Genomic DNA, 20,040 nt, shown 5'->3' on the forward strand with positions numbered 1-20,040 from the left:
ATGCCAATATAAACACAATGCTGGCCAAATGTCAGGAACAAAATGCAAAATGTTCACTCAAACACCACCACCTAGAAATGAGGCCACAGCCTGTTGTTAGGAACACAGAGACTTAAATAATTACCTAATAAAAAAAAATTTGTGAGAACAATTCCTCAGGAAGAACTGGAACACTTGTTTTTCTACCTCTGTATAAAAATAAAAGGTATCAATAAAAAAACTACAGAAAAGTTTTTTCCTTCACCAGCCCAAAGAGCTCAAAACAGCTAAAGCGTATTACTACATTAGCAATGGTCAAGAATTGACGAAAGAAATGAAGTCACTTAACATACTTTTACACTGAAAGTGACATGCTTCATATCCTAATCTCTAGACCACCAAGGTTAATGTTAACTAAGCAAGACTGAATTCTCAAAGTGATTTCATGTGACTAAAGTAAAAATTTATATGAACAGCAAATGAGACGTTTTTATATTCTACAAACAGGGAGCTGAGGAAGAATACTCTATCTAAATCCACATGATTTATACTATCTAGAAAGGATCCAATAAATCACATTTTCTACATATGTGTCTGTGAGAGAGTAGTTTCCCCACCACAGAAATATCTTCAAATTCTAGGCCTTATGTAAAAGCATCTTATATGCAAGCATTCACAACAATAAACAAAATATAATTGTTGATGTGGTATGATTTACATTAAAATACAGGGAGGAAATATGTGGTGGGAAAGACCTTGTTACTGGCGTAAGATGATTTTTTTTTTTTGCAAATCCATAAGACAAGCCTTAATACCAAGGATAAAAAATAAATTAGCTCACTTGGGTTGAATGTCCCCCCAAAACTTAGTCCCCCTGTGACAGTGTAAAGAGGGTGGTAAGTCCTATGATGGTAATTGAAAGGTGGGGACCTGAAGAGGTGATTAGATTGTAGGACCATGCCACCATAGTGAATGGATTAAAAATGGTGGTTGGGGCATGGTTCTGAGGGCTTTAAAAGAAGAGCACATGACAAGTTCTCTCTCTCTACTCTGCCGTTTTCTGCCATGTGAGGCCCCTGGGTCACTGTCACCACCACCAAGGCCCTCACCAGCTGTGTTCCCTGGACTTTGCACTTCCCAGCCTCTGAAACTGTAAACAATGAATTTTGTTTTCTTATAAACACCCAGTTTCCAGATATTTTGTTATAAGCAACAGAAACGGACTAATGCATTAATACAACTTAGTATTATTATTTTCAAACCCAATGTTTAAAGCCCAACACACACAAAATAATAGCCTCTCAAAGAAATGATCTGTGGTTTAGATGTAGAGTTTGCTCAGATCAAAACATTTAAGCTACCATGGTTCAAACAACTATTGCTCCTGTCATCAAGGCATGCTGCACTAATATGGGACAATCATCTCCCAACTTTTTCAGTTTACATTTGTGAATACAAAGGGAAGTAAAAGAGACCAAAGTTGAAAGATTAGTCCTCTTATGCCTGTGAAGTCAGTCACCTTCACAATATTCTTCTTCCTCTTGAAACCTAATGACATGCTCTCTCTCTCCACTCCCTTCTTCCCTCATCTATTTCACTGTTTTGGCAAGATAAAAAGATGAAATGTGTGACACCAGGGCATACTAAGTGATCAAGTAAGGTCAACAAATCAAAATGATTATTAGCACATCAAACAAGTAAATACGTTAAAATTTGGTAAATAAAATAAACTACCACAAATAAGGCTCGGTGAATTACACTATCCTATGAAACAAGCTGCTTCCCTATCCTCCATTTAGGAGACACTCCACTTTGTATCTTGACATGCTTACACAGTGTCTTTTACATCCTGGACAATTTTAACAATAAAGATCCACCCAAGTGTTACAAATAACATTTTTTGTTCAATACTTTTAATAAACCTTCCTCCCAAAAAAAGATGATTTGAGTTATACTGATGATATTACAATATCAGAATGTTTGTACAGTAGCTGCTTTTCCAAATACAAACATACATACATAGTAGGACAAATAAACTTTGTTTTTCTACTATAAACTCATTAAAAGTATAGCTATGATTACCCTATCAAGGTCAGAAAGGTTAGATCATACTCAGAGATTGTTAATGCCTTTGAAATGTTTTTGCCATAAAAAGAAATAACGATCTCATTTATTTTCATGTATGAAAGTGTGAAGGTCACTAGCTTCACTATGTTTCTGCAAGTTTCCCTGTCTATAAAACGCAGTTAAAACATAACCAACCTAATTCAAGATGTTAAAATTAATTATGCTAAATAAAACTAGCCAAAGCACTCTAGGTTGAATGACATGATCCTGGAGTTCTGTGCTGATGACTACCTTTGATCAAAGGGATAAACGCCCAGTAAGGTGCTTCTGAAGGGTATTATTTGCCTAATCTAGGATGTATGATCCCTGATCCTTCAGGTATAATAATATGCAGAGTATAAATAGGTTGGTGACAATTTAATTTAGCTTGAGCTACCTGTAAATTCCTCACAGTTCTGAAAACAACATGTTTATCCATCTTAAAAATAACAGAAGCAAGAACAAATATTCACAATACTCGACATGAAATTCTGAAGCTTATGGGAACTTCTATAAAATAGACAAATTTGAGTCTACCACCATCCAGCCTTAGTCCTTTACTTCCCCCTCCCCCTTTGCTACCTCACTCCCCACAACCCCTCCAACCCAGTTTCTCTCATTAGGAATTCACAAATGAATTATTCTATAATAAGATTTCAAAGAAGAAAAACCATGATGTGATTCCTCCATCACTTAAATGTAACAGTACTGATCAACTCAAATTCTAAGTATAGAAACGGCCACTTTCAATATAAATTGAAGATGTTACTCTTCAGTTACAGTCCTTCCATATAAGGCATTGCATCAGTGTCTGACCTGCAGAGTTCAAGATTAATTTTAAACCAAGAGAAGTCAAATCTTGGGATCTTGTAAAAGATGAGGAAAGCTTTGTTATTCAGTATGCCTCGTCGGTATCCATTACAGAAATAGTAGGTTTTTCAAGCATATTCATACCCATGAAATCTTTTCTTGAATGGTACAGACCAGAACTTCTGTACTTAAAATGTTAAGATCCAAATTCCTTTCTTTTAAGAAAAAAAAATTACCATGGACAATACTTAACAATTACAATCTGAAATATGTAAAGTTTAAAACAACTATTAAGATTACACATTAGTGGCCACTTTTAAGTACACTAAATGATGATGGCCTTATAGAGGAAGGAGCTAGGCTACTGAAGATATGGATCTGTTCATATTTGGAGGATGTGCTAAAGAATACTGTGATTGTCCATCACCTCATAAACTCACATATTGAAACCTTCCTAAACATTTCATTCCCTAAATATTACTTGCTTCTGCTTACTTATGTCTCCTGTTGATGTTTTATATTTACAACCAAAAGTCCAGTATTAAAGCCCTCTGAAACCATTATCTTTGTCTAAAAGAGAGAATTTAAGGGGTAAAACCAACATAAGAGGTGAGCAGGATGGGTTAAATGGGTTACTTATTATCCTGAATTTATTATAAATTCTCAGAATATAAAATATCCTCAAATTTCTACATACACAGTTTAAGGGTCTGAAATTTTTTCTAAAATTTGAAAAAACTGTAAAAGACAGAAGAAATGCTTCCCCTACATCACTTGCCATCTCATCAGAAATAGACCTTTTCCAGATAATTTGCCTCTATAAATTAGACCAAAGAGCTTGGATAATACATTCTGAAATTCAGAAATGAACAAAATTAGTAAAACATATCTAATCTGTCTAAAAATGATATGATTTTGGTTTCAGGATTTTATTGTAAAGGTCGTACAAGGCCAGATTATGAGGCTGTTGCAAACTTGGGTAATTTGTCATGCATATGAGATGAAGGAGAAAAGAGAATAAAGTGAAAAGACAAAATTAAATACATTTTCCATTCTATATAGCCATTTAGCAGTAATGTAACCATTCAGTTAACCACTGGTTAACCAGTTAACCATTCAAAAGTAATCATTCAGATTTCTCTCTTACCATGAATCACCTCATTAACAGAATTTCCAGACATTTTGGTAACTTAAAATATTTGTGTTTTTATATTAAAAAGTAAAAGTGTTTTAAGTTAAAAATTACATTAATTAAAATCTGAGGCACTTTACTGAAATTACGGCACGGGTCACTGTAGAAGTATTAAAATAGTATAGAAGAACAAGTTTTATAAAAATATCATAAAAGGCTGATATATCACGCCTGAACATGCTTCTTTTTGGGTGTGCTTTTAGTGTGTCTGATTCTTTTAACCTCAATCTATTTGGATGTCATGTGATAGGGTGATAAATGACCAGCTTGTTCACAAACACAAACCTTCTCCTGAGATACACTGTGAGTTATGTATTAACATGCTATAATCATGAAAAACCTTTCTAAAATCACAATGGTATACATGATCTTTTCAACACAAAAACATTTGTCATTATCATTGATGGCACACAGCTTCTTCAGGTCCTTTTCCCTTTCACAGAAGAATTCAATTACAAACAGCACTATACAACTAGTGACTCAGTATAAAATAAATTCTCCCAAATACTCCTAATGTGATCAGTCCTTTAAAAATACCAGAAAATGTATACCACCAACTTGCATGACAGTCCCAATGCCTAAGAGGCTTAACACTCATATCTCAGTCATGGCGGCATGGCCAGGAAAATAAACATCATGATGGAATCCTGCATTCTTCACATTGTGCTCATGGACAAAGTCAGTGTAGTTTCTATGTGCGGTCTGGGGTGGGGGCAAGGCCCTTGTGTTCCACTGGTTTCCACCACGTTGACAGCAGTCACTGGCAGCAGAGAGCCTGGATGGTTGGGGGTGGGAGGGGAGCACAGTTAGTCAAAAGGAGTAAATGGATGTGACAGAGGTAACAAAGAAGAAAGGTAATGTGACCAGCATGCACCACTGCTATGAGTAGTTACCAACATCTATTCCATGCAAGGATAACAGTCAAGAGTAACAGAGAGAGGAAAATCCACAAAGTTACATGTAAAGGAAAATGTCAATATGGAAATACATGTAAATAACCAGAATCAGTTAAGTGAATTGATTAAAGAGGAAATTTCACAAAGAGCAAGACACAATGGATCTGTCCCTGATGTTGCTACTAAAATCAAAGGCAGAAATGTTGTTTGGGGTTCTAAGGAGAAGAAAAAAAATATTAATAATATGCTAATTCGAATATTTGAAAGGAGACATCTACATAAGGACAAATGCATATGTGGTAAAGGACAATTATAAAAACTGTCTTCCAATTTAAGTGATTTCACAAAACTGAAATTTAGGAAACAAAATTCAGGAAGAGCATGAAAAAAATATTTTACCCTCAAAGGCCATGTAATTTTACATCAATGTTCTCAATTAAAAATTGGGAAGGAGCAGAGAACCACTGCTCCTTCTATAATCATAGTTCACAGGACCTCAAAATGAAATTCAACAGGTACAGATAATGTGAAGATTTTATAAGCTCCCTCTAAGAAATAATTTAATAAGCATATTAGATTCCTTTTTTTACAGTGCTATAGAACAGGCCTCTAGAATATGCAATTCCTGGTTAGAACTGATCAGAGTCCTCCAGTAGAAAGAAAACATTTGCCAAGGTTCAACAAATCAAAGTTCTGTGGCATGGCTAAAAGGGCAACACATATTTAAAATAACTACAAAGGAAAAATCACCCCAAACATAAAATATGTCTAAAAACAGATTTTTAGATATAGTGCTATCTTTCTAACTCAACCAAAACATTAATCTTCACCTTTTTATCCTTAGGGGTAATTTTCAGAACAAACTTGGAAAGCTTTAAAAAAAATTTTTTTAAAACAAACAATAAAATCATCTTCTTTCCTTCAACTGAAATACTTGTTCATCAGACCTAACCAACAAAATTCACAACTTTGAATTTAGGGTCTCTAAAAACTTAGAAAGTTAAATTAGGTTTATGTTCTCTCCTATAGATCCAAGACTTTCTAAATACTATTGTTTTTATTGTTGTTTATGAACGATTTATGGACTTAAAACATATGAATTGTTTCTTAAAAGGTAATACTTTATGTATTTGATAATTCTAAGATACTGATATACCAAATCATTCCCCCACATAATGGTGTCATTTAAAAAATAGCAGCAAGAGAAAGGTGAAGGCTTGAATAGGGAGTAGGTTTGGATTAAATTGGTTAAAAGTTATCTGCCAGAAATAGAATGGGCTATTATTCTGACCAATTGTTCAAACTTAGGGGGCATTTCCAAATTTTATTATCACTTTCTAAAGGAGGACCGTTTTATATTATTTTAAAAATATTAACAAGAATCAAAGCATGCAGAAACAAAGAATGAAATGCAGGATGCATTTTAAATTAAGGCTGAAGAATACATTAGCTCCAAGACATTGTCAGCTCTATAGTCAGTTCCATGCCCTTGTTGACATACTCTGAGTGAGGTTCATTAGGTTCTAAGAATCACTGCTTTACTTCATTTCAGTAAAGGAGATCTCAGCACAACCACATAATGGAAGGAGGACACACATCTCCAAATTTTTCATTTTTCTTCAAATTCAACCAAATTCAATACTCTTTCTAAAAGCTGCAAAGGAACTGAGCAGTGCCTAACAAATCAAATTTAATATATTTAAATATGTACCCATTAAAATGGAGAAACTCAATAAAGATTTAGTGTCATATACGAGATGCAAACTAATCAGACTCTCATTCCATATTAATATAAAAGGCAAACAGAGATTAAGATAGTTCTTTTATAGATGAAGTCTCAGTACGATTTTTCCTTGCCAATAAGACTTAGTGGTAACATCAAGGACATAAAACATAACTGGAGTTGTGTATTCAGTAAGAAATTGAAGGAACTTTTTTTAATGGCTTAAAAAAATAAAGACTAAAACTTGACATTTAGAAGCCTCACTCATTATACTTTTAAGTGTGTGGCTACATGCACTCACACACACAAAGTATACCCACCACATTCCCAAGTAGAAAAAAAAAAAAGAAAAAGAAAAGAAAATGGAGAAGGGATCCCCTTAAACTTTTAAACTAATCACAAGTTATTTGGAACTGAAGCAAAAATTTGCCCAACCATCCAGAGCAAAGCACATTGCAGTTAGTTAAGCCAAAATAACAGTGGGGGGGTGGGGGGGGAACAACTATACAGCGAAGACCGAAAAAAAAAATCACCAACCACTGTTGACCCACCACCATGAAGAAAGAACTGGTTGCACAGAAAGCTGACCAAAACCTTGACATCACCACAGAAACTCATTAGATTTCAGGTACTAAACAAGCTAAGAGCAAGAGAAAAAGAGAAAAATCCTATGAATTATCAATGTTCATTTCATAAGTACAAACAAAACTTGAACAGATGATATACCCAATATGACCATTCAATCAAATAATTTCCAAGGAGCCCCTCCAAGCCACAAACATTTATTTGGGAAAGGATGAACCCAACTGATTAATCCCAATAAGCCACAAAGTATCCATATTTGTGTATTTACTTTTTTGGGGGGTGGGGGGTATTTGGCTGGTACAGGTATCCAAACCTGTGATTTTGTATTATCAGCATTTATCTGTGTATTTACTATTAACTGAGAAAAAGACCCTGGAAATCAAAATAAATGAAATATCTTTCCAGCCATAAGAGTCATCAGATTATCTCTCAATCTCCAAAGAAAAGAATATTTCATGCTTTTTTTTTTTAGACTTCAATAATAATAATGTTTCCCTTTTGGTTTTATCTTCAGTCTTTAATGAAGAAAATATATCCAAAACACTAACATCATGCTGTATGGAATACATGTAACAGACATATTTTCCTTATGGGTCTGAGAAGAAGTTCTACTGACTAGCAGGGAAGTTTTTTTTTTTTCTATAGAGAACCACCGACTACTCCCAGATCATGCTAATCAAAATAAGGACAGCTGTCTGATCTTCTTCATTTAGGCCACTGCACTCCCTTCTTCATCCACATCCCTTATTTTCCCCATCCCAATCCGAATGCTCAATAATATGCTTCTTTTGAGCTCACAAATATGAATAATTTGCTTTCAATCATATTTAAAGCACTCTAAGATTTTATCTTGGAATTTAGAATACAATTAAGCAAGCAATATTTTATTTTGATTTAAGGAGTTAACAAACCATTTCCTGTCATGCTGGTCTGTTCCAGGACTCCGTGGAAGATTCTCTATCTCCACCAGCACAGGACCAGAGGAAATGGAAGGAATCACAGGAAGAGTAGATCTCACACCCCAAGCCTTTGGACAAAAATTATAAAAATCACCAATTTTGCCTAGATAAAAGATCTCTTCACCAGCAAACAGAATACTAAAATGGAATATTATCTACATAGTGAACAAATATAAACAAAAGCTTGAATTTCATAAACCACCTTTGAGATAGATAATAATCTAATTGAATATTTCATTCATTTCCCTGGATTTACGGGGACAGAAATGTTTTCCAGAGTACCTGTTCTGTTTACAGAATAACAGGGAATTAGACATTACTGAGCCTCTTAGGTCACAAGGAAAAGAAAATGAGCAAAACTTCAGCAAGGTTACACCACTGTGAAAATCTAATTAATAATACTACAGTGTTCTAGTGTTTTAGAAGCTTAATACTGACTTACCTGTTGGGAGCCATTACTCTGTGTTGAAACATTACTGTGAACACTGTAGTAGAGGAAAAAAATACATTAAAATCTCTATGTACAGTTGTAGGGCTTCACTTTGTAAGATAATACATATACCAATGAAAGCAACTTTGTTTTAAAAACATCGATGTTTTGTTTCAAATAAAGAAAAAATCTACTGTTGGTACCTAAAATTAAGAATGTCAGAAGCCCAGAAAACGTTTGCTCTTATAGGCAAATACCTGCTTTTCTATAGTCTGCTCATTTGATGTTTCCATATACCTATATTTCAACTGTGCCTTAGACATATTCTTCTCTACTAATCTTGTTTATTCATTGGACAATATCTGTTGAAGATGGCAAAACAAAGATAACAGCATAAATGACTCCTTAAATTCAAGACATCTAGCACAAATACCCACATAAGCTTACCTGTCGTTTTTTTTTTGGATATTACCACCCTCTCAATATTTTCCAATGTCAGCAATAGCTCAGCATTTTAAAACTCAAGGCCTTAGTATATTTGAAACTTCTGTGCATACCGTCCCCTCCAAATGATTTATAAATATGTTTTCATTTAGGCTGTACCCACTGCCCTCCCACCCCACCCCAAAAAGCACTTAAAACAAACAAATGAAAAAAACCTATAATAAAACTACAGAGCAGCAAAAAAAAAAAAAAAAAGATGAGATATTACCACAACAAAATGAGAAAAATAAAAGTTTGCTAACTTCATTCGAACATAAGACTAATTGGCATCCCTGTAGTTAAGAATTCAACTCATGTAAAAGAAAATGTATTCAAAGTGATAAGAAGAAAATTCCTTAAAAGTCAGAAAATAATCTACAGATTTAATGGCAGCACTGTGTTCCAGGAAAATGAGATACAGATTTAAACACATTCAATCTCTTATGGTTAAGTTACTGATCTTCAAAAACAAGGGAAAAATACTTCAGGTACCTCAAGGAAATTTAAAAGCAAATCACTGCCAGTATCAGGTTGACACAGACTTCCCGATAGCAATATTCCAACCAAGATATCATCCTTGTAAAAGGAAACAGACAAAGCTTCTCAAACACAAACTCTGAATGCAGCATTCAGAAGCTTTTCTAAGGGAGGGTGGCAGCAAAACAAAAACTACCAGATGATAAAAGCCAACCAGATAAACAAGTAAAGAATCAAAAAAAGAACTCAAGAATTAAGAGGCGTTTCTAAAAGGCTGGGTGATGAGGAGTGAACCCATTTTAGATCCTATTTTTTATGAACTACATCTCAGTTACAAGTTAAATCAGAACTGGCACTACCACTGTCTGGGTTCAAACCCAAGCTGTGCTACTAGCTCTGCTCTCTGCACCTCAGGTTCTTCCTTTGCATGAGACTGTTAGGAGGATTAAATGAATTAATATTAGCAAAGTACAAAGAAGAGTGATAAATAAAATCAATAAAAAAACTTTAAAAAAAAATACTGTTTAGTATAGATAAATTGCCAAGGCAATTGCAAAGAATGTACTTGTCAAGCACGATTTCCTTTTATTAACCATACTATTCTTTCCAGAATACATTATATTGGTTTAAGTAACCCACAATCTTAAACATTAGTGAAATCTCATCCAGCCTGCTTGGTACAAAAGTTAGGCTCACTGGTCTATGGTCCCTTGGTTACTCTCTGAAGCTCTTCTTTTAACTAAGAATAACTTTAGTAGGTGATGAATACAATATGAATAACATGAGAAAAAGTACTTAAATAAGTGATATTGACTCATAACTTCTTATTTTCAATAATTTGAAATATACAGCAAAGACTGAAAATGATCACCAATCACTCTTGACCCACCACCATGAAGAAAGAATTGCTTACACAGAAAACTGACCAAAACGTTGACATCGCCACAGAAACTCATTAGATTTCAGGTACTAAACAAACTAGAAAGCACTATTTTCTTGTGATTATACATATTGTTTCACCTCCACAAATATGAATTATTGAAAGAATTACTTCTCATTACTGACCTAGTCCAAGTTTTCCCCTTTAAGGGACTAAATGCAATAACTGATCCCCCTTTTGCTTTTCTTCTATTCCTCTCTTTCCTGTCTTCAAGACTGCCCATTGAGCCTGTATAAAATATACTAGTACTGAAATGACAACTATTCTTTAAAATGTCACCTCTTCTTAAGATATTTTATATTAGTCAAGACTTACAAGGAAGTAGTTAGGAGACAAAATAGTACAAAGAAAATGACTGACATCAGTCATTTAAAAACCTCTTACTCAAATAGGCATTTTACAAAACTGCAAAGTACAAAGTCAAGAGTCTTCTTAGGTCAAATAGTTGTGCCCTTTCAAACGGTTCACTGGAACAAAATCGTTCATGCAAAGAGAACTGCAAGGGCAAGAGTGAAAGGGTACACATGCTGGTCCAAGCTCAGATTCTCTCATGCACTGTTATGAGGGGCACTCAATAACCTTCAGGAGAGTTGGGTTCTGCTCTGCATTGCATTTCTAAAAGCCTATTCTTCAACAACAAAAAAGTATCATTTCTTAAGTATCCCATTTCTGCTGTGTTTTCCAGACCCAGAAGCATTACTAATGAAGACACAATGAAATTTAGCCATTAAAGTTAAATTATCTTAATTCTAAGGAAAAAAACTATATATTCATATCTACTTTTTGTTCAGAAATGTGTATTTTAGAATATCTTAAAGGAGAACTTTTTATAGAAGCTGTATTTTTCAACTACACATCACTGCTTGAATACTTAATTTACATTTTTGCTAACTTCACCAGGTACTCATTCCTGATTTTAAGCTCTAGTATTCTGTCCCAGTCTCCCTTTCAGGAAAGCAAGACATGATCCATTAAATAAACATAATAGCTTAAAAAACACAGAACACCTCTAATATTTCTCCAAAATTTTTCTTATAAATAACTGCAAGGAAAATAAAGCTGTACAGCCCAGAAAAGGTACGTAATTTTGTTTTTCACCTAATGAAAATTTCATGATGGAGAGAATCCCTCATTTTCTCCCTGCTCTGTTCATTTGCTCTACTGACAGCTATAGAAACTTGTGGAAAGTCCTTGTTCAAAAAGCAGATGCTTTTGCAGTGAATCACTAATCACATCCTGGCTTTAATAGCTTTCCAAGTGAAAAAAACTGAATAGGACATCTCAAGGTGAGGCTCACCATACTCAGTACCTAAAAACAACTCCTTTTTTTTTTCCTTTATGCAATAGTTCTGTCACTTGAGACCAACTTCTTTTGAAAAAGCTTTAGTCATACATCTGCCATATAGGAGTACACACAAATTTTTTAAAAAACTAGATTTGTGGGTATGATCTGAATCTGATTCTTTAACAGGTATTCCAGAAGACTCTAATATATGCCAATTGCTGTGAAGCATTAAAATTAATGGAGTCATCAGAAGCAAGATTTTCAGGGCCGAGCCCGTGGTGCACTTGGTAGAGTGCTGCGCTGGCAGCGCGGCGACGCTCCCGCCACGTGTTCGGATCCTATATAGGACTGACCAGTGCACTCACTGGCTGAGTGCCGGTCACGAAAAAACGACAAAAAAAAAAAAAAAAAAAAGAAGCAAGATTTTCAATATGGTCACTTGAAGACAAAAGCAGACCTTCTCCCCAGCAAAAGAAACACTTATCTGGTGAAAATTACTGTTAAAAAATCATTAAAAGTCTCTGAAATTATCACAGAGGCATACATCAAGTACAGAAACATTTATTCAAAAACTTTTACTAAATCTTAGTAAGAGCTGAGTCTGTGGCATCTGAGCCTTAATCTGCTCCCCTGTTCTTCTCTGCCCAAACTTAATATGGTGGTAGCAGCTCTACTGGTTGGTGAAGCCAAGAAAATGGAGCTAATACTCCTCCAGCTCTCTAGACTTTAAATCAGCTATTTTGATTCTTTTTTTTTTTTTTCTTGGTGGCGGGCCGGCAAGGGGTTCCAAACCCATGACCTTGGTATTAAAAGACTGCACTCTAACCAACTGAGCTAACTGGCCAGGCTAAATCAGCTATTTTAAACATGTTCAAGAACTAAGGAAACCATAGCTAAAGAAATAAAGGAAAGTATGCGAACAATATCTCACCAAATAGAGAGCATCATTACACAGACAGAAATTATAAAAAAGAATCAAGTAGAAATTCTGGAGTTGAAAATATAGTAACTAAAACGAAAAATTCTCTACGGGTTCCACAGCAGATCTGAGCAGGAAAAAGAATCAGTAAACTTGAAAATAGATCAAGTGAGATTATTTAGTCTGAGAAAAATTAGGGGGGAGGGAGGGAGGGAAGGAAGGAAGGAAGGAAGGAAAATGAACAGAGACTCAAGAGACCTGTGGGACACCATCAAGTGTAACAACATGTAATGGGAGTTGCACAAGGAGAGAACAAAAGAAAGGGGCATAGAGTATTTGAAGAAACTTCCCAAATTTGATTTTTAAAAAAGTTATAACATGGAAAAACAACCATAAGAAAATTGGGCTAGCAATACTTATATCACACAAAATAGACTTTAAAACAAAAAAGTTACTAGAGATAAAGAAGAACATTTTATCACGATAAATGGATAATACAACAATTACAGGGGCTGGCCAGTTAGCTCAGCTGGTAAGAGCACAGCCTTGTAACAGCAAGGTCACAGGTTCGAATCCTGAAACCAGCCAGACATACACACAAAACAAAACAATTATAAACATATTTTTACATAAAAATCCCCAACATACATGAAACAAAAACTTGAAGAACTGAAGAAATAGAAAACTGAATAATAATACTTGTAGACTCCAATAGCCTACTGTTAATAATAGATAAAACTAGGAAAAAGATGAACAGTGAAATAGAAGACTTGAACTAACTAGACCTAACAGAACATCTATAGAACACTCCACTCAAAAACAGCAGAATACATTTTTTTCAAGTACACACAGACCATTTTCCAGGATGAATCACATGGTAGGCCACAAAACAATTCTCAATAAATTTAAAGGAATCAAAGTCATACAAAGTATGTTCCACAACTATCATGGAACAAAATTAGAAGAACACAGAAGAAAGAATAAAATATTCAGCAACACACTCCTAAGTAACCAACAGGTCAAAGAAGAAATCACAAGAGAAATCAGAAAATAATTTGTGATGAACAAAAAATAAAAACACAACATACCAAAACCTTTTGAATGTAACTAAAGCAGTGCTTGAAAGGAAATTTACAGCTGTAAATACAATGTTAAAATAGAATAAAGATCTAAGACCAGCAGTTAGATCAGTTGGTTAAAGAGTGGTATTATAACACCAAGGTCAAAGGTTTGGATCCCTGTACCAGCGGGCCACCAAAAAATAAAATAAAGATCTCAAGTAAATAACCTAATCTTCCACCTTAAGATACCAGAAAACGAGCAAACCAAACCTAAAGCAAGTAGAAGGAAGGTAATAACATAGATGAGAGCAAAAATTAATAAAATCAAAAAATAGAAAAATCAATGAAAGCAAAAGCTGGTTCTATTTGAAAAGGCCAATAAACTGACACACCTTTAGCTAGACTGAGCAAGTGGAAAAAAAAATTCAAATCACTAAAATCAGAAACGAATAAGCGTACATCACTACTAACCTTATAGAAATAAAAAGGAAAGGGGACCAATACAAACTATACACCAACAAATTAGATCACTTACATAAAATGGACAAATTCTAGAAAGACAAAATCTCAAAGTGATTCAAGATGAAAAAAAATCTGAATAGATCTATAACAAGACTGAATTAAAAATTTTAAAACTTCATATCGAGAAAGTCCAGGCCAGATGGCTTTAATGGTAAAACTGACCATACATTTAAAGAAGAATTCATATGATTCTTTACAAATTTTCCCAAAAAACAGAAAAGGAACATTTACCAACTCATTCTGTGAAGCCAATATCACCCTGATACCAAAACCAGACAAAGACATTACCAGAAAACTACAGACCAATATCTCTGATAAATATAGACAAACAAATCCAAAACAAAATACTAGCAAATCAAATCCAGCAACATAAAATAAAGAAGGATATAACACACCATGACCAGGTGGGATTTATCCCAGGAATAAAATTGCTTATTTACAAATCAGCCTTTGTTCTTTGAGCTCCTTGTGCACAAGAACCATAATTTATTCATCTTTATATCCTGTCACTTGAAAATAACAAATGTCAGTCATTCTCATTATGAATAGCATATCCACCCTCATCCCACTGTTTCTTTAAATTGTGTTATTTTTCTTCATGTCAGTTTTATCAGTTATTACACATGTTTATTTGTTCCCTGCTGCATCCCCAATAGCTAGGTTCAACTTGATACTCTGACATGTCTTCAAAAAATATTTTTTTGGTCTGACCCTGTGGCTCACTCAGGAGAGTGCGGCGCTGGGAGCGCAGCGGCACTCCCACCGCGGGTTCAGATCCTATATAGGGATGGCCAGTGCGCTCACTGGCTGAGCGCAGTGCGGGCGACACCAAGCCAAGGGTTCCGATCCCCTTACCGGTCACGAAACCCCCCCCCCCCAAAAAAAATATATCTTTTAAATTAATGACAGCAACTACATAAATTCAAAAACATTCTATATCAATTCCTAAATTGCAAGACATTACTCACCTGAGTTCCTCAGGTTTTGTTATACTTGCTGACAGAAGAAAAAAGATAACATCTCATTAGTCTCATCTTACATGATAAATTGTTTCATTATTCATCAAAGTAAAACCTTGACTAATTGCTTTATAAGCCATGTTTCCTAACCATAGATTTAAAAACCTTCAGTTCACAAAAGTGTTCTGGGGCTCACACTATTAAAGTCAATAACAGCAATTATTTGCATTTTTTAAATAAAGCAATTAAATAAGCATACATCCCTTCCTTTAAAACAGAACCATCTGCAAACCTCCTAGAGTAAAATGACCAATCCTGAATGGCTGTCAGCGGAAAACAAGAGGAAACTTAAAGGTTTTAAACCATCACAAATTGAAACAGTTTCATTTATAGCTATATATCATTTAATTTATAGCCACACCAAAAACTATAAATAGAAATCAAGTTTTTGTTTGTTTTTTACAATACTGCCAAATATCATATCATGGCAATTGTTTATGGACAACTGTTGACAACCCTGACATTATGGATATACTTAAAATTCAATCTGTATTTTAATACAAATTCAGACTTGAAATCAAAGACAAGTTTTGATTTATCTGTCAAAATAAACCATGCTTTTTCTTACATAATTGAAGTATCTTAAACAGTAAGTAACATTTATGAATTTGGAAATGTCTATTTATGATACATATTGATGATTAAATTTAAAAACTACATTTAACAAGAGTCCTTAGTATTATAACACAATATGAAATAATTTTTACCTATATGTACATATTGAAACAACACACTGTACCCCACAAAAATAAATATAAATTAGAAAAAGGAAAAATAATTTTAACTTAAAATTTATTCACCACATGCCAATGGTTTTTTTAAAAATTCCTAAGGGGTTTAAGAGATGTTTTATTATGAACGAGATCTGTAAGTGAAGCAGAGAAAATGTTGCTCCACAAAAACACTAAAATAGTCAATACAAAAACTGAACACAATTTCAGAATACCATCTGAACTGGGATGGATGTAAAGTTTAATCTCAGCTAACAATATAGGCAATTTTCCCCTGTGTATCTTATGAAACTGATTACGCCAGAAAAGTACGTTAGTTGACTGGAATAGACCTAAAGAGATCCAGGTAACTTCCCCTCAAGTAAAAAAATACCAGTACTTGGTTGGTTGTCAAGGAATAATAGTCCTTTGAAACAAGGCTGCACTTCACCTTTCATTTGTAGAGTTCGTCGAGAATATCGTTTGCTGGGCCTTCTTTCAAAGGATGTTGATCTTCTTGCTTTATTGGTTTTTGTGGTCTGATACTCAGTTTTCCCACTAAAATAAATGAGGCATACAGGAATAAGAAGATTTGAGGGCTACAGTAATCAGATACACATTCAGAGAAATTCTTTTAAGGTTCTCCTTAAAAGAATCATCCTGAAAGAACCACTACTACTAGTCTTGATGTCTTTCTTTACCATATCTTTCTTTCACTCTTTAGCCTTTTGTGAAATAAGCAACAGGTTATACTGGTTTTTTTCCTTAAGCATGCATTATCACCTAAGAACATATATAAGTTCAGAGTATCCATGCTTTTACAGAACTCCCTTCTACTCCCTACCCACACTCAACGTAAAGTGTGTAATTACAATAAGATTTTCAGTTACTTTTTCTGATTATGATATATTTTTCAGAATAATTTCCCTGAAATATTTTTTTAAATTATTGTCCTGCTCTCCTTGATTTCCATTTAAATTCTGTAAAAAAAAAAAAAAAAAAAAATGCCTCTCCACTTCAAATGTAGGTAGAATAGAAGCTCTTTTGCATGAACTCCACACAATCAACTTGCCACATTATTGGTACGACCCATTCCCTTTTTAAATCACACTGATTTCCACATCATGCTTAAAACTCACAACCAATAATTACTCTCCAATAAACCAAAACATTTCTAACTTATGACCAACAACAAGGATTCTATAAGAATAATGAAACTTCAGGTTTATAAAGGACCACAAATATTACCCAGATTATCCCGGTCAGGGCAAGATAGCCTTTCTCTGTATGATATCCAGCTGTTGGATAAAAAATCCATAAAGCTTGGATTTAAACTGGGAGATGGTCAATATATAAAGTAAATGTCAAAAGGGATATAAAATCCATTACACAATTACTATGTTTTCCCATCTACTCAAGAAATTAAAACCAATAACAATATCATTTTTTTCTTTCTTCTTTTGGCCAATGGAAGACTTTCACAAACCACTTTATTTCTCCAGGACTTAGTTTTTCACATCTGTAAAATAAGAGGGATGGCCTAATGTTTTTGACCTCGACTCAAGAATGACAGATATAGAAAGCACCTATTAAAATCAACCTGTATCTAAATCGTGATCCTAGTCGAATAAATCCTGATCGATGTGAACTCTTTTGGACAGGGCCTCGGAGGCGGAAGAAGGCATGATGCTCCACAGCACATTTCCATAAATGCTTGCATGCTTTTGGATGATCCAGTCTAAAGACAAATGTATGCTCCTGCTCTTTGCCCTGAAAAAGAAAACAACATAAAAAAGGGATGGTTGTTAGGTCAGACAGCCCCATCCCCCATTTTTGAGATACAAATACAGTCACGCGTCACTTAACAATGGAGATAATGTTCTGAGAAATGCATTGTTAGGCAATTCTGTTATTGTGCAAACATCATAGAGTATACTTATACAAACCTACTACACACCTAGCCTATACAGTATAGCCTATTACTGCAACCACTATCATATATAACCAAAACGTAATTATGCAGTGCACAACTGTACAACCACAGCAACACCAAGAAGCAGATAATAATCTACTTTGCTCCCTGAAATTCAGATACTCTTTATTCTATCTACATAATGGCAGAGTTGAAATCAAGCTGCTCATTTTCTCAGCTGATATAAAATTATTCCTAAGACTGGCCCCTCTATTTATACGATCTCATTTTTCAGAGACACACAAAATAAGGCTTAATCTGCCATTCTTTGGACTAAGTGCATAATTATAATTAAAAGATCATATAAGATCTGGCAACATGTATCAACAGCCTTAAAAATGTTCTTATTTTTTTGTCCTATAACTATACTCCCAGGAGTCTAATTATTATAATAGTTAATATTCTTATGCACTTTTCTAAGGATTTCACATAATTACCCCATTGAGTAGTTACTATCATTACTCCCATTTCATAGATAAGGAAACTGAGGCTCAAAGAAATTAAGCCCAAGTTCACAAAACTAGTTAAGATAGAAAATCAGAAACGAAACTAGCCAGTATGCCTCCAGAATCTACACATGTAACAACTAAGTTATACAGCCTCTCTAGGGAAAATTATTTTTTAAACACCAAAAATTATACACAAAGATATTCTCTTCAGTGTCATTTGTAATAGCAAAAATGGGCACAAACCCTAACTGTCAAAAAAAGAAATGGCCAAGTAAATAACAACATATTTAAAAACTATACAGAGAGATAACTGAGTAAAAGATTAATGAATGAATGAGCTATTGTGGGGTTTTTTGTATTTTTCATTTAAAAAAATTTTTTTAATTGAAACAATTGATTATACATATTTGTGGGGTACAGAGTTGACTATCAGTATTTGTCTACAATGTGATGACGAAACGAGGACAGTCGGCATATTTATCATTACAAAATGTAAAATGTAGTTTTGTTTTATTTTGGGGTTTTTTTTTTTTGGCCACAAAACAAGTCTTGATACATCTGTGAAGACTAAGGTCATAGAAAATATGTTTTCTGACCACTATAGCAGAAGGAAATTTAGAAAACTCATAAATGTGTGGAAATTAAACAACATTCTCCTAATTAAACAATGGGTAAAAAAAAAAAAAAAAAATCACAGGGAAATTAGAGTACTTTGAGATAAAAACCAAAGCACAACATACAATTTATAGGATGCAGGGCTCATGCAGTGCTTTGATGAAAATTGATACTTGTAAACACTTATATTAAAAACGAGAAAAATGTCAAATCAGTAATGTAAACTTCTTCCTTAAGAAAACAGAAAAAGAAGAGCAAATTAAACCAAAAGCAAATATAAGCAGGAAATAACAGATTACAACAGAAATATATGAAATAGGGGATTAAAAACAATAGAGAAAATCGACAAAACCAAAACTGATTCTTTAAAAAGACTAACAAAATTTGCAAACCTTTCTCTAGACTGACCAAGAGGGAAAAAAGAGAGAAGACTGAAATTACTAAAATGAGAAATAAAGCAGGAGCATTATCACATTGTCATTATGGTTTTTTGTGGTGTTAAGTTCCTTTCTCTTTCTCATTTGGATTTCTGATCTATGGGTCAAAATGGATTTTGTTCTTTCTTGTGTATTCATGGTAGTAATAATTGTTTTGCAGATTCCTGATGTGGGATTTCTTGTAGGGCTAGTCATGTGGTGGTGAACTCCCACAGTTTTTGCTTGTCTGAAAATACACTGTTTTTCTCTCATTTCTGAAGGATAGCCTTGTTGGGTTTCTTGGCTGGCAGTTTTTTTCTTTTAGTACTTTGAGCATATCATCCCATTTTCTTCTGGTCTATAGAGTTTCTGTTAAGAAGTCTGATGTTGGTCTGATAGGGGCTCCCTCACAGGTGACTTGATGCCTCTCTCTTGCTTCTTTTAAGATTCTCTTTTTGTCTTTGAGCTTTGCCAGTTTGACTATAATGTGAC

The 20,040-nt window shown here is 34.2% G+C and overlaps 1 protein-coding gene across 4 annotated transcripts in view; it reads right to left on the reverse strand.

The window, feature by feature from the left end:
* EPB41L5 (erythrocyte membrane protein band 4.1 like 5) overlaps positions 1-20,040 on the reverse strand; it is a 143,690-nt gene that overhangs the window by 73,893 nt on the left and 49,757 nt on the right. For 3 of the 4 annotated variants that reach the window (XM_063095334.1, XM_063095320.1, XM_063095327.1), the window contains exons 12-16: positions 17,697-17,866; positions 16,548-16,654; positions 15,336-15,363; positions 8,693-8,735; positions 8,203-8,318 (exon numbers count right to left, since the gene is read on the reverse strand). In XM_063095334.1, coding sequence (XP_062951404.1) covers positions 8,203-8,318; positions 8,693-8,735; positions 15,336-15,363; positions 16,548-16,654; positions 17,697-17,866 — 464 coding nt within the window. The remainder of the gene's footprint in view (positions 1-8,202; positions 8,319-8,692; positions 8,736-15,335; positions 15,364-16,547; positions 16,655-17,696; positions 17,867-20,040) is intronic. The other variant, XM_063095342.1, reaches the window with a different exon arrangement.

This window comes from Cynocephalus volans, chromosome 1, assembly GCF_027409185.1.
Source record: "Cynocephalus volans isolate mCynVol1 chromosome 1, mCynVol1.pri, whole genome shotgun sequence".
NCBI lineage: Eukaryota > Metazoa > Chordata > Mammalia > Dermoptera > Cynocephalidae > Cynocephalus > Cynocephalus volans.